The following is a 24,017-nucleotide window of genomic DNA, read 5'->3' as shown; positions in this document are numbered from 1 at the left end:
TTGTTTGTTGCTCCAGGTGAAAGTAGGGCCAAAATAAGGGTGGTCAAGCAATTCCAAGTCAAACAAAGCATCCTGGAATTCCTTCATGTCTGGAGTAATAAAAGGGCCCAATAGAGCAGAATTTGAACTTTCTGTCGAATTAAGAATAACATTAAAATCACCTCCCAGTATCCAAGGAAAATTGCCATGCTGGCTGTTCACTTCATGTAGATGCTGCCATAGTTGCCTTCTCAAAACACCTTCATTTCTGCCATAAATAGCTGTGATAATCAGAGGATTACTAAGATAATGACCTTTAATGGTTATACACTGATCAGACATGTGTATAATCGAGAAATCAATGCCTTTCTTCCAGAGGATCAAAATTCTGCCATTCTCAGCAAAGTTGTGATTAGTACAATAATTCCAGTGCTCAAACTTAGAATTCAGAATAAACGAAGCATTACTAGTTTTAACTCTAGTTTCCAAGAGGCAAAGAATATCAACATTCATAAGACGAGCTCTCTTTAGAACACCATGTTGTTTAAGAGGACTGTTGAGTCCTCTTATATTCCAAAATCCCACAATCATTGAGAAAGAGAGGATGTAGCAGCCACATTAACTCCTACTACAATATTTTTAGCTTTATCAAAACGGTCTTTCTTTTTTGTTTTCAGTTCGTTCAAAAGATTGGCTACACCTTTAGATGCTTCTCTTTTCTTTGGTTTACTTTCATTCAAAACAGGAGATGAATCTTCAATTACGGATAGTATTTCGAATCTGTTTTTTGACCCAGCAAGCACAGTTGTCGATGAAGTCTTGCCTCTTTCCCGTGATAACAAAGTAGGTTCAGTAACCTCTACTGAAGGAACAGTAAGGTCAGGGAGTATAACATCTTCTTTAACAGCAGAAATAATTTGATCAGTGGGAATAATGTTATTGCTTGAGTCAGTACTAACTTCAGTTGAAATAAGCTCCTTACTGTTGTTGCTAACAGAAGTTAAATTTCCTTGTAACATCTCAGTTCCTCCTATTAACGGTTCAGAATCATTAGCATTAGGAATAGTTTCTTTCCTTTTCCATACTTGTGTAGGCTGCTGGGCAGTCTGTTTGTGAACTTTACAGCCCTTCTCTGTGTGGCCAAACATTTTACAACTCCTACAGCTTGGTGGTAACCAAGGGATCTCCACAAACACTGAAGTAACAGACCCATCGTTCAATACGACCTCCACATACTCAGGTATTTTATCATTTGGCCCTATTTCTAAACAGATTTTTGCAAATTCCAACCTTGTTTTTTCTGCAGTAACAGAGTCCATGGAGAGTGGGACTCCAATGGCACTAGCAATATGACTAAGACCAGCTCGGGAGTAAAGTTCTAAAGGGACATTGAATAAGTGAACCCAAACTGGAATTTTTGTTAGGTCAAAACTGAGTTTTTTCATATTTGGTTCCCAATTTCTAAGGATCAACGGTTTGTTGTAGATATGCCAAGGTCCATGTTCTAACACCCAATCTCTAGCAGCATTCGAACTAAAAGAAAAGAGGAAGAGATTGTTACCTGCTTTGCTGATGCGAACCGGACTGCCATTCGAAGCATTTTTCCACATGGCTTCAACGATTCTTTGCATTGAGATGAAATTTGGAGGTGGCCCAAGGAATTGTCCTACTAACGAGTGTTTCCACTCCGCTATCCCATCTTCAAAAACCTCTGGCGGTGGCTGAACCACCGGAGACCCATCGCGTAGTGTCGGAGGATAAAAATCAAGGTCAAGACCTTTTGAAATTTCAAACAACTTTCTCCAATCCATGGTTGCACGGGAACTGGTTGAGGAATAAGAGAATGAGGGGACAGAGTAACCAGATGGAGAGAAGAAAACAAGACCGGAGCCACGAACGGAGAACCCAGAAACGTTAAACCTGCTAACGTGCACCTAGAGAAAACCGGCTATCGTGCGCTCCACTATAACCGTCTAACAGATTGAACCTATTATAATACTCCTAATAATGGGTATAAAAAAAGTAGAAAGTGAAAAAAACAAAATAACTTCTAATTAAATTTTACTCACATTTACATGCACTATAAATATTTTTAATTTATTTGTTTTAAAATTTTGAAATCCATTACTGACCTAATAAATTAAATTTTACAATTAATTCTTATATTACGCGTAAGTTATAGATTTAGTTCAAATTCTCTAATTTGATGATTTTAAGTTTATATTATTTAATTATACCATCTCTATATTATTTGAGCAGACTAAAATTTTAGAATTTCAAAAGTATATAATTAAAATCGATTAAATTACAGCGTATGAACTAAATACACAATTTATACATAGTAGAACGCCTAAATACAGAATTAGACCTAAAATAAATGACGACTTTGAGAATTATCTCAAAAATCTAAACAAAAAGGGGTTTTTGTTCCTTCAATGTTGTCGTTGACTAGCAAGTCATATGGCAGAAGACAAGCATAAAACTGTATTTCATAATCAAATTAAAGCGAAAATAGGAAGTGACGGGAATATTAAAATAAATTCGTTATAAATAGATAAATATGTAAATTAAATTATGAAGGAATCGTCTTTTCTATAGTGTGTTTATATGCTTTGGAGGACTAATGTGAGAAAGGGCATGCATCCCCATAATTATTACCATGTGTGGCTGGCTCACTTTCCAACCCATCATTTCCCTTCCAAAACCTCCCAATCTTTTCTTTCAAATTCTCATCACCGATCAACTAATTTAGGAGAATTTTAGAAAAATTATTAAGAATTTATAGTATGTAAAATTATAAAAATTTAAAAGTATAAATTAATTATTATAAATAAATCATTTAAAGTATATAAGAATATACAATTTTTAGAAGCATGATCACGTTTTTTTAATTCATATCCGACCTAATTTATGAAATGTATTAAAGAAATTGAGTTTGGATAAATAATTAGTAATTTTTCCTGTCTTTTTATATATAATTTTTATATAATATATTTATTTTTGTCTTTTTTAATTTACGTTCATTTATTTATCATTATTTTTTCTTATAATTTTGTTATTATTTTTTATATCTAATATATATGAAGCACTGGAGGTGAAAGTTTCAGAAAAACATTGATTTTGTGGTAAAGAAGATGTCTAGAAATCTTGGGAATTTATGACGTTTTACCTAAAACCAGTATGTGTCGGTGAACATGGATTTTGTAATAAAGAAGATGCCTAGAAATCTTGGAAATTTAATTTCAAATATCACTATGTGTCGGTTTAACCTACATTTATTCTAGTGAGTTCGTTTGATCTTTCGTTTTTTTTCTTTTCCAGTTTTTGAAATAACTTTTTTTAATAAAGCAACATTTTAAAAGAAAATGTTATTAAGTTTATTAGATAATTTAATGATTAAAAGAAATATTATTTATTCAAAAATTTTAAATTCAAACAGTTAAGTTTATAATATATATATTTATTTTGATACACATTATAATATATATATTTATCAATGACTAAAAAATATTATAAACAAATAATATCTTATAAATATTCTAAACTATTTAAAGATATCACAAAAAGAATTATTCGACAATATTTTTAGCGTTTAAAAAAAATGTTTGTAGCAAAACGGGTGCTAAATACATAACATGGTTTAATATATATAAATATAAGGCTATAACTGAATGTCTCTTAAATTGCGTGGTCTTTTATTTTATTTAAAGTTTTCACCAAATTAATTTCTATTTTATGATTTTTACTTCAAGGGTTTCTTTTTTGTTGGTTACTGTAACTAATAAATAAAATTTTATTTTCTATAATTAAATTATGTTACCATTTATTACAGTGTGTTAGTTTACTTGGTGTTTATGTCGTGCCACTGCTAGAGTGAATATGATATTGATGAAGAATAAAAGTTACATGATTTTGTGATAAAAACGTTAATAGTATTATGTGTGTATATATATTTGTTATTTGTGAATATTTACTTGAATTATTAAGCATATATTATTGAATATATTTTATTTTTTAAGCGAATGCGAATATTTTATATCTTGTAGACAATGTAATAATACACATCATCATATAAAACATTTTTGTTATTTAAAAAACGAGACAATCTTTTGTGGTAGAAAATTAATGTAAGACTCCAAAGGACTAATATTGCTATCTTATGTTATCAATATGGTATTGAAACATATCAATCTTTTACAGTACAAAATTAATTCAAAGCTCCATAAAATCTAATATGTTATATGAAGAAATAATATTTGAGACAATATATTATATTCTAATCACTCTCAAAGAACTTATTTTATTTACCAAAAATAGATATCATGTTGGATTATTAATGAGAAACAAAGTTAATTTATACACATTACATTGAGTAAAAACATTATATGAGAAAATTACCCATCATTCTTTTAGTTTGTACTACATATATTATTATTAATGTGACTAAATCAACGCGATACTAAACATAAAGTTTACAGTTCAAACTGTTAACTAGTTGGTATGGTGTATTAGGTCATAATAATGATGTAAAAAATAATTGATATTTTTCATGAATGTTTATTAAAAAGAACTTGCAGTTTTTTGCTGATTTTTTTTAAGAAATTGATTATTAAAATAATTAGTTGAAACTGATTACTAATTATTATTTAATTGTTTTCAAAGAAATTTACTCGATTGCAAATTTAATTCTACTAGCCTGTATTTTTAGATGTTATACCAAATGATGTAGTACAAATGTTGTGGCCTTAAAGGTTGATTTAGGTGTCAAATGAGATGTTTAGAGTCATGTTAGGGTTAATTCTTAGACCTTAATAGATAATTTATACACGCTAATAACGATATTGTTCTTGAGGTATTGGTACCTTAAAAATTTTAAAATAAACATGAGCTACTTATGTTTGAAGTATTGATACTTATACTTAAGGTATAATTAGTTATGAGATTGTTAGTGTTAATTAAAAATTTATTAGTGTTTGATGTTAGTTTGGGTTGTATAAACCCCCAACTATAAATGTAATGTCCCAAAACCTGGGTTAGGAGTTTTGGGCTAATCCGAGAAGGCCTTAAAATTAAATCCATTATATTGTGAAAGAGTTTGTCCCAAGTTGGGTTTGGTTTAGGCCCAATAGAAGTTAAAAATAACATTTTTAATATTTAAATAAAGGAAGGACTATGAGAGCAATTATCCCATAAACTCTTAGAAATATTGATTTTGTTTAAATGTTGGTGAGGTCACGCAGCAGGCACTATTTTTCTTAATATTTATTGTCTTCTTCTTCTTTACTCAAAATCTTCACCTTCTTCATTAATAACTTGAGCAAAGGTGGGAGCTTTATTAGTCATCACTTGAAATTTGTGTTTGCAAAGTGAGAGAAGTGGAAGAAAGCTCCAAGAGCAAGGGAAAGGAAAAAACAACACTTTATTGAGCTTTAGACACTTCCAGAAGCTTAGGATTCAAGGTAACACACTTATAACTCATCTCTACCACTTGTAGATCACTAGGTGTGTGTTGTTAGCTTGCACGAGCTATGAAGCAATATAAGCATGCTCATGGTAGATTACAATATTTAGTGTTTTTCAGCTTGTTTATTGGCCTATCATGACCCATTCTATTTTACATAAAACTTAAATAACACTTAAGAACCTCAATAGGGCTTTTGGGAGAAATAGGAAGCCATTTTTGTGCCCACTATTCATTAGATAACCTAAAATAAGAGGATTTTGGGCTAGGAGTATCGGTACTCATTGGAGTATCGATACTGAGGAGTAGAATATCAATACTCTAAATAGGGATATTGATACTAAGTAAAATTTCAAAACATCGAAGCAAATTTTGGTATTGATACTTAGGATAATATTGATACCCTTGTTCAAAAGTATTGATACTCAGGATAGTACCATACCCTGGTTCAAAACAATATCAACTAGGATAACATAAAACTAGCCTTTATATGACGCTCGGGAAATAACCAGGACACCCAAGTTAATTTAGTAGTTGACGATTGTCTTACTTGTTAGAAGTATTCAAATATGTCCCAGCTAGTGTCGAGGCACTTTAATTGCCAATTGGGTATATATGCCCCAGGACTCGATGGAGTAAATTCGTCGGGTGTACATTTTCGATACAATTTTGAATCTCACCCCAAATACCCAAGGGTATCTTAATAGGTTAAAGGGCCATACGATCCGAGATGCAGAACCCTCAACCACACCATGATACTTACCTCATCCTTGCATAACAACATCCTTATGTGTTCAAACCTATGCAACTTGTAACGCCCCGAGTTTTGGGTTAGTAGTTTGGGTCAACCCGAGACCTATAAGTGAGCCCAAAGACCTATTAAAATAGTTGGACCAAGTTTTATTAGTGGGCTTGAGTTGGGCCCAAGAGTTTTAAAGAAATGTTATGAGTATTTTATGAAATAAAAATATGAGGGACCAATAGTGTAATTTATCCATTGTTCAAATTAAAAGCTGAAAACCCCCTATTTTATGCTTGTTTACGTGAACCACTCCCCTTAGTAGCTCACCAAACACCATCATCTTATCTTTCTTATTTTCTCTTTCTTCCTTCAAGTGAGAATCTCAAAGATTTCTTACCTAGTTGAGTTTAGATAAGGTAAGATTGGTAATCTTCAATCAAAGAACTTTAATTTAAGCCTAATTTCTTAAGTTTTACACTTAGTTCCAAAAAATGGGTTTTAGGAAGGTTTAAGAGAATATATGGATTCTAGCTCATTTTTTGTATATTTAAATTATAAGAAGTGTTCTTAACTTTAATCTAACCACCTGGTCAAGCTAGTAATTCCTTTTTCTTACCTTTGATTAGTGAAAGAAGTATGAGAGAGCTCAAGGGCAAAAAGAAAAGAGAAGTTGTTTCTTGGGTGACTTGGGGGGTTTCTAGCAGCAAGAATTCAAGGTAACACATTTATAACTTTTTTTATACCCTTTGTGGGGTCATTAGAAATGCAACATTAGCTTAAGAGTTAAGTTGAAGCATGCTAAACATACCCATGGTAATTTTTATGTTTTAGAGTTTTAAACATGTTTAAAACCTTATTTATGCCCCTTTGTAACTACATAAGACATTAATAGCGATTGTAAACCTCAAGGTAGTAATATGGGTGAGATTGAGTGTCCAATTCGTGCCTAAATAGGGCATTTTCGAGGGTGAGTATCGATACTGGAGGAACAATACCAATATTGTTCTTATAATAGGCTTAGATTTAAATAGTTTATGAAGACAATGTCGATACCCCTAGAAGGAGTATCGATACTGAGGTTCTGGTATCAAGACCAGGGAGCTTGGTATCGAAATCACTTTTCCAGTGTATATTTTTTGTATCGATACTCCCCATAGGTATATTGATACTACTCTTTTTCCCTCTAATAAAACATGGCAATAGAGTTTCGATACTCTAGGAGGAGTATCGATACTCGAGGGATAGTATCGATACCTATAGGCATGGTATCAATACCCAAGCACATTTTTTGGCATGAAATTCAAGGGACTTTAAAAAAGGATGAAGTTTTCCAAAAACTTTATAATTACCCTCAAATAAGACTACAAGCAAGAACAAGAATAATGTCTAATTACATTAGAAACGAAATTAGAGTGACTTAAAACTAGCTTTGATTGAATGCTCGGGAAACGACCCAGACACCCGAGTCACTTTAGCAAATAATACTAGTATTAGAAAAAGTAAATTCAGTCCGGATATCCTTAAGTAGCACGTGAGGCACTTTAAACTGGCTAACTAGGGCCGAGGCTAGACACTCGTGAGGGATGGGTTAGTCGAGGGTGTTTTGTCCGATGTAGAGATTTTGGGTCTCATCCTTGATAGACTAGAGGGTTGTGTGAGCTCCGAGATGCAGAACCTCAGTCACATCATGATGTCTACCATAGAATAAAGAATGTAGTATATGAGTATACTTACTATTGTATTGTACTAGATAATTTGAGCATTTAATGAACACTTTTAGTATGATTTAGTTGTTACTGTGGCACTGTGCTAGTGAACTCAGTGTTTAGAATTTGCTTCCTTACGCAGGTTAGTAGGAGGACTAGTTGAGGAACTTTTGTGCTTCGAAGATCTACTAGTGCAAAGTACATCTCGAGATTATTTCTTTAGTGGGCATGCATATTTGTAGACCCCTTTTTGTATATTCGAGTCATAACTTTATTTTAAACATTGGTTTGTATATTTTGAATTGTTTATTTTGGGAGCTCATATTGTAATATATTTATAAAATTGTGGCTGATTATTTTAAGACTAGTATTTTAAATTAGTCGTTTTAAAGTAAGAAATTAAAGAAAATTTTTGGTTAGCCACTCTAATGGTTTCGTGTGGCATTCTGATCGGTCAACTGTGTGTCATACTTGTTTAGGGTGTTACACAACTAGGATGCTTATGTAGTGAATGCATGTAGTACAAATACAATTATTAGTATGAGATTGACCTCTTAAGCTCAACATTCAAAGTGTGTATGTGTGAGCAGGTTCTTAGGAGACCGTTCATGGAGAATTATCATCGACAGTGATTTCAGATCAACTGAGGCTTTAAAGTATGTCTTGAGTCATATTTAGAGGGCATGTACTATTTGTTGACCTTTGTATTCAGTCATAACTCTGTTTTGTTTTAAACTCAGTATTAACATTTTGGATGTATTGGGAGCTCCACATATTTTGTAAATTGATTATTGTGTTTTTATTTTATGTCACTATTAATGGTTTTTGTATGATGCTTTACAATTTTTTTTTATATTAGGTTAGCCGCAACGGTGGTTTCGTGTGACACGTTAATCCTTCGATCTTTGGGACGGACTAGATTAAGGTGTTACAGTGAAGTCATTATAAATGATCCAAGTATTGTAATCATTTTCCCCTAATAAATAAACTCATCTTTCTATCCTCTATTTTGTAACTAAAACCCATAACTTACAAACACTATAGTCGGTCACTTTTTCTCCTCCATCTTCTGGCCATCATCTGATCGATATGCCTCCTTACTTGCATGATATCAGAGCATACGCCTAACACCACCACAACTACAACTCAAGCAACTGTACAACTGCTTAATAAAAAAAATCATCTTAAATAATTGTCAATTGAGTGTAATAAATGCTGACTGTCATATGACCTTGTTCCAAATCATTTAAACTTTTCTTTAATAAAAAAAGTGACCCATTTAATTGCTGAAAATGATAAACTAAATCTTATCAAAGAATTAATCAGGTTGTTAGCTCTCGTCTAGGCATTAAATATCTCTGGCAGCGAAGGATCTAGACTGGAGCTTGAAAGAACCATCAACGAATCCCAATTTATTTTTGACCGAAAGAGCAAGCATCATCAACCTCTCCCAGCTATGAAAATTGTTGTTGGACAACTGTAGTGTGACCAGGACCATATTAGAGTTGTCAGACTGGTGCAAATAATATGGATTGCTGCAATTATCAAAGCTATCATACAATGAATCAGACATGATAAAGTGTGGAAACATAAGACTTCTGATATCATATAATAATAAATAAGCTTGAACAAGGAAACGAAAGAATCTTGTTTTTCCCGTATATCACATACTACAAGATTATTATACACACACATATATATATATACAACTTGTGTTAACTATCATGATTGAAAATAACTATTATAATTATACATACTACAAGACTATTATACACAAATATATAACTTGTGTTAACTATCATGATTGAAACTAACTATTATAATAAACCTTAAACTACTTAACTAACAACAATACATAATATGTATTGATACTGATGATGTAGTATCATTACTTTAAGGTAGAATATTGTTGTTATTGTAACTTTTTTTGATGTAATATTTGGATTATATCAGAAATTTCAAAGAAATTGATTATTTAGAAATTTCTAAATCGAAGTTGTTGCACACTTCATTGTTATCAAACCTACTAGTATTAAAATGTTATAATAACAAGAATACTTATTTAACTAAGATTCTGTTTAGTTGAAATACCACTCTACTATAGTTGGAACCACAGATGCAGTTTGTTTGTTTTTAACATCGAGAATAAAGGAATAATATAAAATGTAAGAAATTTGCATGAGCCTTAATTATATACCCACCAAACTTAGACAAGTAAACATGTTATTTGGCCTTGAAATATTCCATTCCGATCTTTACGAGGCTTTAACTTCGGATCTTGAGAAATTAGAGATCTACAAAGTGTTAGCTAACACACTCTCTCAACACAAACTAGAGTATCAATCAATTAATCATCACCAATATGCTGAGTGACAGTGGCAAGTTCCATGAGATTCAGCCCCATCACAAAGGTCTCCAAATCAAGCAAGACAGCAAGTCTTCAACAGGCTAATGTCCAAGGAAACATCCATGGCGTATTCTTCTTCCAAGGTCTACTACGGAGGAGCTTCGGTTGCGATTCCGTTCGACTGGGAATCACACCCCGGAACCCCTAAACACCCTTCGTCCGACACCGTGCTTCGTCCCTTAGCTCCGCCTCCTTCGTATCATTCTTCGATGAAGTCGAAACCAATGACAAAGAAGAGTTTGAAACCTTCAACCGTTTTAGGCTCCATCTTTCGTAAGCTGATTGCTCCGAGGAAAAACCATGCGTCTTCTCCATCGGCGTCATTGTCATGGTCACCGTTACATGGTTCCAGTTCTTCTTTTTCATCGTTCATGAATCGAAAGATACTTCATAGACGAAGGAGCTATTTTTCGTGTTCGTGTCCAAGATCACATATTCACAATTGCATGGATGACGACGACGGCGATGATAATAGAATCAGATCACCGGTTCCGACATTGTGTTTCGGGTTTAAAGCTAAACCAAGGAATCAGATTGAGTTTAAAGGAAGTCAGTCAATGACAAAAATGAAGAAAGCATTGCTATCGGATTAGGTCATGGTAATATTGAGTGGAGATAAAGTAATTTTAAGTATGGAACCGGTTTGATATGCTATTAAGATTTGAGGGTTAAATTATGACGGATTGGTATCAAATGCAACTTATTCTCTTTCTTTTTATTTATCGTGTTATTTTTTTTATTTTTCAAATAATTTTATGTGAATTTAATTAAGAGAAATTAGTAGAATTTTTATATTATTTTACATGGTTTTCAACCTAGATTTTCTATGCAACGGTATTATGTTGTTTTGAATATTTTATTTTTAATTGTTGTTATCATTTTTACTTTTTTTTAGTTTTTAAAAACTTTATAGAAAGCTTTATAACCTTATTATAGCTTTTGAATATTTTTATAATTTTAAATTGGCTTTTAGAATTCTTTATAGATGTTTATAAATTTAGTAATATTTCAAGAATTTAAATATTTAGAATACTTTAGATTTTTACAATTATTATAATTTTATAATAAATATAAGTTTATATATATTTTTTAAATATGGATCTTCCACGTTGTGAACCATGGGCATATCATGCGACCAAAAATTTTTAATTGATATAATTCTTCATTTAAAAGTTTCAATTTAATAAAAAAATTAATGCGCATAAACCAAACAATTTCGTGTTTAAATGAATGATTGTTATGTCTAAAAATTTCAAGTCTGAGATTTAATAATTGCAGGGCAAGCATTTATTATCAAATAGTTGAGAGTCTTTAAAACAAATACTACAACTTATAATCACTCTATATTAATAATAAAAAATAATGATGAAATATTGAAAATTTTTAAAATAATTTGTTGAACCTATTTTGATATAACAAATTTAAGGGTAGAATTTTTTGGACTTGATTGAATTTATTTAAAGTTTTCAAAAATAATTTAAAGTTCATAAAACTTGAATTTGAACACAAAAATGATTTTCTACAAAAGAAGTATTGATACTCTTCTTACAATATCGATAATGTTCTTGTAGTATCATCACCCAAGATAAGAGAAATGTCGATACTTTTATGGCAATACCGATATTGCCTATTGGTTTATGTGTTTTTAGATTCCAATATGTAAAATTAGTACCGATACTCAAATGAGTATTGATACAACTATATAGTAGTATCAATATTGTAAACCCTAGTACCGATACTCGTAGACAAACAGTCATAAAACAACTAGTTTTTATTAGTGCAGTATCAATACTCATCACCTGAGTACCGATACTTCCTGGTTTGTACTATTTTACTTTGTAAATTTTAAATTCCCAACGACTCCAAAACATCACCATCGGCTAGAAGCGACTAGAAACTCATTCCAATATATAAAAAGAAATTGAAGACACTTAAAGAAGGTTACAACACCTATCCAAACAATCCATATCAAGAGAAAAGATCCTTCAATCTTATTTTTCCTTATCTCTTGTAAATAGAGTGTTTTTAGTGAGCTTAACTATGTAAACACATTCATTTGAGATGTTTCTTATTTATATTCTCTTTATCCTTTTGTAAAATGGATTTGGTTCTAGTTTAGACATTGAAAACTAAGGAGTTGTAAAAGGTTACTTTTGAGTCTGGAAAAAGAAATAACAAATTAGTGAATTTGTTAGAAATCCTTAGTGTAGAGCTAAGATAGTGGATGTAGAGCTAGTTGATATGATGAACCACTATAAATCGTTGTGCAAATTGTCTATATTTTCTCTCAATATTCCCAAAATTTTAATTTGGCCAATTCAGCCTCTCTTGACACATTTTTGGTTGATCGATAGAGTTGCAAAAATCCTAACAATGATATTTTGAATCCTCAACCTTAATTTTAAAGTAGTTTTTATATATTTTATACTAAAAGTTAACTTCAGGTGCCTAAAGAAATTTTCGTTAAAAAAAGTATCTAATGTTTCTAACATTACACTTTTAGGTGTCTAGATCATAACTGTCATTAAGTTTGACTATTATCTGAAACATGTCAATCATATAAAATTTAAAAATTTTATTTTTAAAAAACCTTAAAATTATATCTAAAGTAAACTAATTTTTTTTTGAAATGATTAAAAAAACCTAAAATCCAAAAAAACCCCTCTAATTTCAATCCTCTCACCACCACTAGTTTTCATAATCACCGTCAATCAAACAAAATATCGACGAAGCTCGATCGTTCGAACATTCAACGACATTTAATCCCTATTCGATCACTCCAATTTCAATATTCTCAATGTATTACCTCGATTTTCATGTTCCACCGATTGAACATTTAATCCTCATTCGATCACTCTCGAACTTGAATTCAACGTCCAATAATTCCTCGGATACAAATCAACTGAATTTACGTCAGAAACTGAACTTAATTAAGAAACAATATTGAATATAAAGGTAAATCACTAAAAAATAGCTTATTGGGTGCAAATTTGGAAAACGGGCTTCAAAATCAGACTTGGGACGTCAAAAAACATAAAATAGGGCTTTTTGGAAAATTTAACTTTTTCTGTCAAAGTCAACGATCAACGGTTTGACCGGTCAAAGTTAACGGTCTGACCGTTCAAAGTCAACGGTCAATGGGTCAACTCGGTCAACAAGTCAGGTAGGGTTTTGTCGATTCAGACCAGTCCAGACCACATGGATCAGTTCTAGAAGAAACTAGAGCAGGGGAACGAACCCCACGAACACTGCCAGTGTGTCGCGGTGCGTGAGGCAACGAAGAAGGTCAGGGTGGTCGGCCGATTCTTCCTAAGAGCAAACAAACACAAAACAACTCAAAAAACCCTAATAAATCGACCAAAAACACAATAATCAACTGGATAAATAAGATCGAGAGTTTACCCACAACGGAAGACGACGATGGCGTAACACTAGTGATGAGATGGATCGGGATCTGATCAAAATTGTCTGGGGAGTGTAACGGTGTCTGGCGTGAGGTAGAATGGTGGTTGGAATGACAAAAAACAGAAAAAAAAACAAGGCGACGATTTTGGATTTTCGATGAAACTTCCAATGTGTGATTCCCGATGAACGACGACTGATATCAGTGAGGAGTAAGAGGGCTTTTGGTCGGGGCAAGGTGGCGATTCAATTGGACGGGGCGGTTACAACCACCAATAGTCGGATAATGCCGAATCAGAGAAAGAAACGAGCGGGTTTTCTCACCGTTTTGGATTTACGTTTCGAACTGGAGAAGATGATCGAGGGGTTTATTTTTCAATGCTCATTAAAAATGGGATAATTCAGGTTCAATTCCCTAAATTTCCCATAAGTTCCAAAATCACACCGCAATATTTAAAAATTTACAATTTGATCCTAAATTTCTCCCTTGTTACGACTTTAATTCAATACTTAAAATTATTATAATTTAGTCCTTAAATTGGGGTGTGACAATTTTCCCATCCTTAAAAGAATTTCATCATCAAAATTCACTCAAGTCACATAAATGCAGAAATGAAGCTTCCATCAATTCTTCAATATCTTCAAGTAGCTTTTACAGAAGTACTAATCTTTTACTAATCCTTAACCAGCTGAATGTACATTCTCCTAAAAACTATATCTTATTTCCCAATAAAATAATCTGAACGGAATTATGCTTATGGAATCAATTCGACTTGGCTACGAGGTTAGGTTAATAGAGCGATAATATATCCCAATTTCATTTCTAGAGTAGGGTCAGAATTTCTCGGATGAGTAACTCTCACATTACTCGTGAGGCATTTTATATAATTTGGACAAACGTTACTGATATATCTTTATGCATAAATAGAGCCCTAACGGATAGAACTTAGGTTAGCTCGTTATAGAGAGGGACTCGACCTTGGAGTTCTGACTTAGAGAAGTACGATTGTAGTTTAGGGGAATGTACTGACCAAACATCCTATGATATTCGACCGGCTGGTCTACCCAGAAAACTTGACTCAACCTAAGCTCTGATACCATTAAATGTAACATCCACAGACTGATACGGTTGATCCGATTCGATCTAAGGTGTCATATTAGAGCCACCAGAGCGACCCACCGTTAAAATCCTAGAAAATTTAAATTTCTTGTTAAAACATGTAAAATCATAAAACAATTTATAAACACGATAGTAAAATTTAACAATATTTAAAAATAAAATAGATTCTAGACTCGAATATAAAAACAAAATACAAGCTACATATCCTCTAATCACATGCAATGTAACCACAAACAACGCCGGTGGAACTCCTTTACTGATATCAATCATTGCATTGATTTAATCCTTTTGACTTGAAATAGTAAGTAAATGGGAGAGCTTTGGAAAGCTCAGTACAATAGTACCAAAAGATGCTAAAGGACATGCAAATAATAGGTAAACATAATTTTCATTAATGATTCAGACATCTACAGATTCTTATGTTGATCTGAGGTCCCACTGATATCTCAGGTAATAAAAGACATGAAGCTTCTATTTTAGAGTAAACGTTTGGAGGACTAGGTTCATGAGATCATAATAGGATGTCTAGTGTGTTCCCATGAAACTAGTGAAAATGTACATATCACTTTAAAACAGTAGCATATTTAAAACGTATTTTTCAAAAGCCATAGTAAAACCTTCAACCGATCGCCAATATGCAGTTCCCCAGAACTGTATCCATAAGGACTTACCCTAGGCCCAAAGGGCGTAGGTTCCAACCTAAGAGAGCACCTTGGGTCCATAAGGTCTTACCCTAGTCGAAGCGTAAGTTCCCACCTGAGGGGGTGCCCTCATATCCATAAGATCTTACCTAAAAGCACATAGTAGTTGTGTCATCCCTAAGGGAGTGCCTTAGGATCCATAAGGTCTTACTGCTAGGCCCATTAGGCTCAGGAGTCCACCCAAGAATCGTCTTAGGTCCATAAGGAATTACCAATCAGTGCTGAACCTATACAAGGAATTACTAACAGTGACTGAACCTGCCAGTGTCTTTCGTCATACCAGATTCCCAGAGTACCCCGTATAAAAATAATTTTAGTCAGTAAATAGAGATACCAGAAATCAAAGCAGAGATCATAATTGAAATCATAGATTAGAAAATATATCAAAGTTCAAAGCAGAAATCAGATGTCAGACTATATTTCAGATAACATATACATACTCTTAAAATCATAGAAAACATCTGTATGATCAGGGAACATACTAAAGGTTCCAGATATTATTCAAAGGTACTTGATAATCTTATCGGGAAGGGAAACATGGATCTTTAGTATACCAATAGAATGCCGAAAATTAGAATCACTATCGAAAGAGTTCATTAGCTGACAGAATCATCAGTTATTCAGAACATGGTTTATTAGAATCATATGGGAACAAGGGACAACCATAAAATATAGTATTCATATATTTTTCGGAGACACTATGTAATCAGAAAGGTATTCAGAATCCTTTGCATTAGATTTACTTGTGTTTTCAGATATGACAGATGTGATTCCATTATCCCAAAAATTAGAGGCATTTAGGGCATTAGGTTCTTGGAGAATTCTTAGTGATTTGATATAAGGGAGAAACGAAGATTCAAGGTATTTATGATTTGTGTCAATCTATCAAGATATCGAGTTAACTCAAACTGAATAATTCCTAGCACTGATACTTGTCAACCAGTCAAATCGTTTCACTTCAAAGGTATTCACTCTTTAATACAGTCAACTCTTGTTGAATTGATCATCTTCAGAATCATCGTTGATTGATCTTAGGGAGACTAACATATATTCCAATGGTCTTTATTTCACTTCTGCATTGCAATGATATCAGGAAATGTCATCGTGCTTGATTCGTGATTCAAAACCCTTATGGACGGTACAACATATAGGTTCATTAGTGTTTCTAGCTTATCCAAGTCATTCAATTAATTCTAGGTCTTTGAGGTTACTTAGGTCATTTATTAGTTAAGTCTATCCCGGTCACTTCGGAGTTTCCATGGTAATTTGGTTGTTTCCGCAAATTAGATTACATACATTACTTTCATTCTATTCAACTTGATCATAATATAAGTTCTTAGATCGTCTCCCTTATCATATCCATTCATAGTTCCTTTTACACTTTAAGGGTATTATCATCATTTTATTCAATTTTTTACTTCGAATAACTTAGGCTTGGAAGTATTCTAGTTTATTTAGAGTTCAAAGTAATTTGCTAATTTGATCACTAGAGGTTATTTTCACCACTAGGGGAAGTCTTGGTCTTTTACAGTATAAGGGCATTTTTGTAATTTTACCTCAGGCTATTTTTACTAATTTTGTATCCAATTAATCCTGGTATTTAACCTTTAAAGAAAATTTATCAAAATTTACGGATCTTAAAATCAATTCATTTGTTATAGAATCACTGAACTTATTATTATTATTATTTCCTATTGCTCTTCCAATTTCTTAAGCGAGCCATATGCGTTATATTTGGTTCCCATCTTTTTATCGTATTCGGATCGAGTTTAGAAATAATTTACTATATAGATGAGGCCAATCATATTCATCCTTATATCTACCACTTTCCAAAATGTTCCATAAAGCGTGCATAAAGTAGTAATGTATTACCTCAATTTTCGTGCTTTATCGATTGAACATTTAATCCTCATTCGACCACTCTAGATCTTGAATTCAACGTCCAATAATTCCTCGGATACAAAGCAACTGAATTTACGTCAGGAACTGAACTTAATTGAGAATTCATATTGAATCCGAATGTAAATCACTGAAAAACGGCTTATCGAGTGTAAATTTGGCAAAACAGACCTCAAAATCAGACTTAGGACATTAAAAAACATAAAATATGAATTTTTGAAAAATTTGACTTTTCAGTCAAAGTCAACGGTTAACAGTCTGACTGGTCAAAGTCAACGGTCATATCGGTCAATGGTCAATGGTCAAATCGGTCAATGGTCAACGAGTCAGACCGGTCAACAGGTCGGGTCGGGTTGACTCGGTTCGGGTTGACTCGATTCGGGTTGACTCGGTTCGAGTTGGGTTAAGTCGATCCAGACCGATCTCAAGAAGAAACCAGAGCGGGGGAATGAGCCCCACTACTGCCAGCGCATGCAGCGGAGACAGAGGTCGAGGTGGTCGGCCGATTCTTCCTACGAGAAAACAAACACCAAACAACTCAAAACAACCCAAATAAATCGACCAAAAACTCAACAATCAATCGGATAATTGAGATCGATAGTTTACCCACGACGAATGACAACAACGACGTAATACTAGGCGACGAGATGGGTCGGGTACTGATCGAAATTGTCTGGGGAGTGCAACGGTGGCCGGCGTGAGTCAGAATGGCGACTGAAATGACCAAAAACAAAGAAAAATAAGGTGGCAAGGTGGCAGTTTTGGTTTTTCGATGAAACTTCCGGATAACGCCGAATCGGAGAAGGCAACGGGAGGGTTTTCTCACCGTTTTGGATTTACGTTTTGAACTGGAGAAGACGATTGAGCTTTATTTTTCAATGCCCGTTAAAAATAGGATAAGTCGAGTTCAAGTCCCTGAATTTTCAACAAGTTCCAAAATCACTCCACAACATTTAAAAATTTATGATTTGATCCCTAATTTCTCCCTTGTTACGACTTTAATTCGATACTTAAAATTATTATAATTTAGCACCTAAATTAGGGTGTGACAAGTTTGCTGAAAAATACGTTGGAATTGACTAGGAAGGTTGAATGGAATAAAGATGGGTGTTTCTTGATTAGTGGAAGTAATTTGAGAGTGCTTAAAATACCAGATTGTTGTTGTTGATAAATATAAAGTAAATTGTTGATGTGAAGATATTCATTTTTTTCATTTTAATGTTATTTATATTATTATTATTATTATAATTATTATTATTAATAATAATAATTATTATTATTTATTAATATATATTATTTATATACAGCCCAAAATGGAGGCCCAATTACAAACAGTGGCCCGGATCCAAAATCCCACAGTAAACCCTAAACCCAATTTAGGTTTGTATCATCCAGCTGCCGCCGCTCAGTTTCAGCCGTTGGATCTGGTTTGATCCAACGGTCCACAGTTTGCCAGAGGAAACCCTAGGGTATCAATACCCTAGGACACGTCCCAGCGCCGCCGTAGATTCCAGAAACCACGCGGCGCTGCTTCAGTCTCGCCGCCACTCCAGCCGCACAAGTCTTTCCCAAATGTGAGTCACCACTGGAAGTCCGGTGATCCACGAAGAACCCCTTTCGACCGGTTTGAGACGAGCCCGGTGATGGCTAAAGCCATCACCCAACCTGCAAAGAAAAGAAAGAGACCGAGAGAGAAACAGAAACAAGATACTAAAAAACTACCAACGATCTCAGTCAACAACAACGCAGCAAAGAAACAGAAAAGAAAAAAAAAGAAAGAAAAGAAAAAGAAAGAGAGAGCTTACCGAGGAGCCCGACCACCGGACCTCACCACCTTCGAAAAACCGAAGGTATATTTCTTAGATTTGCTCCGATCGGGAGCCGTTTAAAAGAAAAGCCATCGGAACCGTCATTAGGACGGCCGATCTATGTTTTAGTATAAAAAAAAAAAATTCCGGCCACCGCCTTCGGTGGCCGGCGGCGATGGCTGGCGGCGGAAGAACACCGGAGGACGGCTGCCGACCGTCTGGCTTCCTCTGTTTTAGAGAGAAGCGAGAGAGAATTGCTCTCTCAGAGAAGAGAGAGAGAGGAGAATAGATAAATGACGGCTGGCCAGCCGTTTCAAACGTTAATAGGCCTTCCCGAACGACGTTTCGGGAAGGACTATTTGTGCAAATTTAAATTTTAAATCCCGTCCGCAGCCATTATAACTTGTAACTTTTACATTTTAGTCTAATCGAGTTTATAATCCTTTTAATTCGGTTCTTTAATTTCATTTTATTTGTTTAGTCCTTTATATTAAAATAATATATATAGGATAAATAACAGATTTAGTCCTATAATTTTAATAATTAATATTTTAATCTGAATAATATGTTTAATTATTTAATCTAATATCCGAATTTATATAGTTTTATTTTAGTCACTAAATTAATAAAATAAAAAAAATAGTATGTTTAATCCCTATAATTTTGATTAATTATGAATTAGGTTTTTAATCTTAATTTTACTATATTAGTCACTAATTTTAAATGATTTCATTTATTTTACTGCTTTTAAATATATCGTTCTAATTGTTTTATTGTTTTATTTGTTTATATTTAAATACTTTTATTATTATTATATAGTCATAAATATATAATAAATAATAATTTATATATTTTAATAAATTATTTTAATATTTATTTTTCAATATCGAAGAAAAGTACAGTCTTAATACAACTGGATGTCCTATTCTGGTATTTTAAAATTAAATATTAAAAATATATTTAATTAATATTTATTAATATCAAAGAAAAGAACTGTCTTAAGGCACCTAGAAGTCCTTTCCGATATTTTTAAATAAATAAATATAATTTTGAAATAATAGGATTATAAATTAAATATATTTTAAAATTTAAATTTAATAATAGGACAATTTATAATTAAAAAGTACCAATTTTGGGCGTTGTAGGGGTGCTAATCATTCCCTAAACGTAACTGACCACGAATCCCTTTTTATTATTAAAAGAACGAATTTTTGGTTATAAACGCAGATCAGTCATTTTTTAATTGATGTTTCTTAAAACTCTTTAAAAAAAAATTTTAGGTATTCGACCTACCTGACCCAAAAAGCCGATGGCGACTCCCAAATTATTTTCAAAACCATTTACTCACATCAATTTTCCCGCCAAGTATAATATTTCGTGCCCGGACGAAAACCGGTTACGACATGATGGAGACTTCAATTGAAGCCAGCCTAGTTTATGTATCTAACCTTGGGAGACAAAGATTCTTTATGTGATTGGATGCCTTGTAATCAAAATTTGGCAGATGTCTTCTAGATGTGATGACACTTCTCTTCTGAGTGGATGCAAAGTGGCTGAGTGCTCATGCCCTCCTTTACCAAGATCTGGTTCTCACGGTTTCTGTGAGTTTTCTGTCCAAAAGCCCTGTCCCTGCTTTTGTTTCCAGTAGGAGGAGAAGAAACGGCAAGGCAGCAGTGGCAATGGTAGTGTTTCTGTTGCCAACTGTTGTGCAGAGGCCCCAGGAATTCCAAGAGAAGTGAGGATTGTTTTCTGTTGTCAGTTCGGATGCTCTTTCAGTGGCAAATTGGAGCGAAATGGAGTTTCTCACGTTGAACATAGAAATGTAGCTGTTGGAGATACTGCGAAGCCTCTTGTATGCAATAGAGAACCGCACAGTTTAAAGTATGAATGATAGATGTACATCGTCAAAGTCAATTGTGGATCTTTTACTAGCTTCTACGAAAGGTGAGGTGGATGAAAATGCTGAGTGCACTTCCTCTAGTATAATAGCTGCCAAAGTTGTGAGGGTAGATCTATTTGAGAAAGGTAAGTGGCTCCCTGTACTTCAGAAGAAGAAGAATGTTGAGGAATTTGGGATATCTAGGGCTTGTGCTAATGAGGAAATTGGAACTAGTACTGGTAGTAGGTATTCTAGGTTATGCAATATTTGTGGCCGTTCAGAAACAGCACAAAAGATGCTAATCTGTGACAGTTGTGAAGAGGCATTTCGTATGCGTTGCTGCAAGCCCAAGGTAAAGAAAATACCTGTTGATGAGTGGTATTGTATTTTGTGTATGAAAAAGAAGCAGATAATGCTCAAGGAGATAATTGCAAGAAGGCCTTCTAGTATCACCGGTGGAATGGGTAGAGAGAGAGATGTATCATCTAAATGGGAAGTCAGTCCAATAGAATTAATGTTGAGAGATGCTGAGTCTTATAGAACTAGTGTTCGAATTGGCAAAGGTTTTCAAACTTCCAGACTATTCTGGTCCAATTGATAAGTATGTTCCATGAACTATTTATTTTTGAGAAAATCGCCTCAGTGACCAAAAATACCTTATAATATACGATTTTAACCAACTTTTTTTGAATTTGCCAAAATGACCAATAAAATCGCAACGCGATATCAAAATCGCAACGCGATTTAGAAAATCGCAACGTTAAAAAGAAAATCGCAACGGTCAAAAGAAAATTGCAACGCGAGCTTCCAAGTTCGCAACGCGATTTAGAAGAAAATCACAATGCGATTGATAGAATCGCAATGCGATTTATAGAATCGCAATGCGATTGAGAGAGTCGCAACGTGATTTAGAAGAAAATCGCAATGCGACTGAGAGAATCGCAATGCGACTGAGAGAATCGCAGCGCGATTTATAGAATCGCAGCGCGATTTATAGAATCGCAGCGCGATTTATAGAATCGCAGCGCGATTTATAGAATCGCAGCGCGATTTATAGAATCGCAATGCGATTGAGAGAATCGCAACGTTAAAAAGAAAATCGCAACGGTCAAAAGAATAGTTAAAAAAATTTTGTTTCTTAAGAATTTTCTCTAAAAAGATAGTATCCGCGCGGACGTGTCGAAGACACGTATTACCACGACCACGACCACGACCACGACCACGACCACGACGAAAAATATCGTTGGAATTGACTAGGAAGGTTGAAAGGAATAAAGAGGGGTTTCTTGATTAGTGGAAGTAATGAGAGTGCTTAAGAAAATACCCAGATTGTTGTTGTGAATAAATAAAAGTAAATTGTTGATGGAGACTTCAATGAAGCCAGCCTAGTTATGTATCTAACCTTGGAAGACAAAGATTCTTTTTGATTGGATGCCTGGTATCAAAATTTGGCAGATGTCTTCTAGATGTGATGACACTTCTCTTCTGAGGATGCAAAGTGGCTGAGTGCTCATGCCCTCCTTTACCAAGATCTGGTTCTCAGCGGTTATCTGTGAGTTTCTGTCCAAATCCCTGTCCCTGCTTTTGTTTCCAGTAGGAGGAAGAAACGGCAAGGCAGCAGTGGCAATGGTAGTTTTCTGTTGCCAACTGTTGTGCAGAGGCCCCAGTGAATTCCAAGAAGTGAGATTGTTTTCTTTGTCAGTTCGGATGCTCTTTCAGTGGCAACATGGAGCGAATGGAGTTTTCTCACGTTGAACATAGAAATGTAGCTGTGGAGATACTGCGAAGCCTCTTGTATGCAATAGAGAACCGCACAGTTTAAAGTATGAATGATAGAGGTACATCGTCAAGTCAATTTGGATCTTTTACTAGCTTCTACGAAAGGTGAGTGGAAAAAATGCTGAGTGCACTTCCTCTAGTAATAATAGCTGCCAAAGTTGTGAGGGTAGATCTATTTGAGAAAGGTAAGTGGCTCCCTGCTTCAGAAGAAGAAGAATGTTGAGGAATTTGGGATATCTAGGGCTTGTGCTAATGAAATTGGAACTAGTACTGGTAGTAGGGTATTCTAGGTTATGCATTTTGGCCGTTCAGAAACAGCACAAAAGATGCTAATCTGTGACAGTTGTGAAGAGGCATTTCGTATGCGTTGCTGCAAGCCCAAGGTAAAGAAAATACCTGTTGAGTGGTATTGTATTTTGTGTATGAAAAAGAAGCAGATAATGCTCAAGGAGATAATTGCAAGAAGGCCTTCTAGTATCACCGGTGGAATGGTAGAGAGAGAGATGTATCATCTAAATGGGAAGTCAGTCCAATAGAATTAATGTTGAGAGATGCTGAGAGTCTTATAGAACTAGTGTTCGAATTGGCAAAGGTTTTCAAACTTCCAGACTATTCTGGTCCAATTGATAAGTATGTTCATGAACTATTTATTTTAAGTTATTTGTCTATAGGATTGCATGGATTTAGATGCTCTCTAATTTTGTGCGTACCAGAACATAGAGGATGATGCACTTCTCTGTTTGAGGTTGTATTTATGTTGTCATGTTCCCAAATACTTTTACCTAGGCTTCCTTTGTGACAGATGAAAATCTGCTTGAAACAATGCAGTCGAAAGTACTGTTTGATGCCTTTAGATATGAGGAGTTTAAGGAGAGATTGCTAAGAGGTTATATTTTAATGATTGTGGAACATTTTATCATTTTTTGTAAGAAAGGTCCTAGGTACAGATTCCGTCTTGAGTTAGAGAGAAGCCAAATTTGGGAGGTTAGATAAGTTCCAGGGAAGAGATAAAAGAAATTGACTTTAGGAACAGGCTAATTGCATCGACCTTGAAGATAGCGATGATGCCAACCATCTTTCTTTCTATTACACTGATAGGATTCTTTGATCATTGTCATGTTGCAGTCTAATTGT

At 34.0% G+C, this 24,017-nt stretch overlaps 2 protein-coding genes across 2 annotated transcripts; one reads left to right on the top strand and one right to left on the bottom strand.

The window, feature by feature from the left end:
• Window positions 1-566: 566 nt before the first annotated feature.
• Window positions 567-1,790, bottom strand: LOC120186166. The gene has a single exon (XM_039190180.1). It carries the CDS (start codon window positions 1,788-1,790, stop codon window positions 567-569), a length of 1,224 nt encoding a protein of 407 aa, XP_039046111.1.
• Window positions 1,791-10,357: 8,567 nt separating this feature from the next.
• Window positions 10,358-10,888, top strand: LOC120186165. Its single transcript, XM_039190178.1, has one exon. It carries the CDS (start codon window positions 10,358-10,360, stop codon window positions 10,886-10,888), a length of 531 nt encoding a protein of 176 aa, XP_039046109.1.
• Window positions 10,889-24,017: the final 13,129 nt, after the last annotated feature.

This window comes from Hibiscus syriacus, unplaced genomic scaffold, assembly GCF_006381635.1.
Source record: "Hibiscus syriacus cultivar Baekdansim isolate YM2019G1 unplaced genomic scaffold, ASM638163v2 tig00113302_pilon, whole genome shotgun sequence".
In the NCBI taxonomy this organism is placed as follows: domain Eukaryota; kingdom Viridiplantae; phylum Streptophyta; class Magnoliopsida; order Malvales; family Malvaceae; genus Hibiscus; species Hibiscus syriacus.
This window is presented reverse-complemented; position numbering and strand designations above follow the sequence as displayed.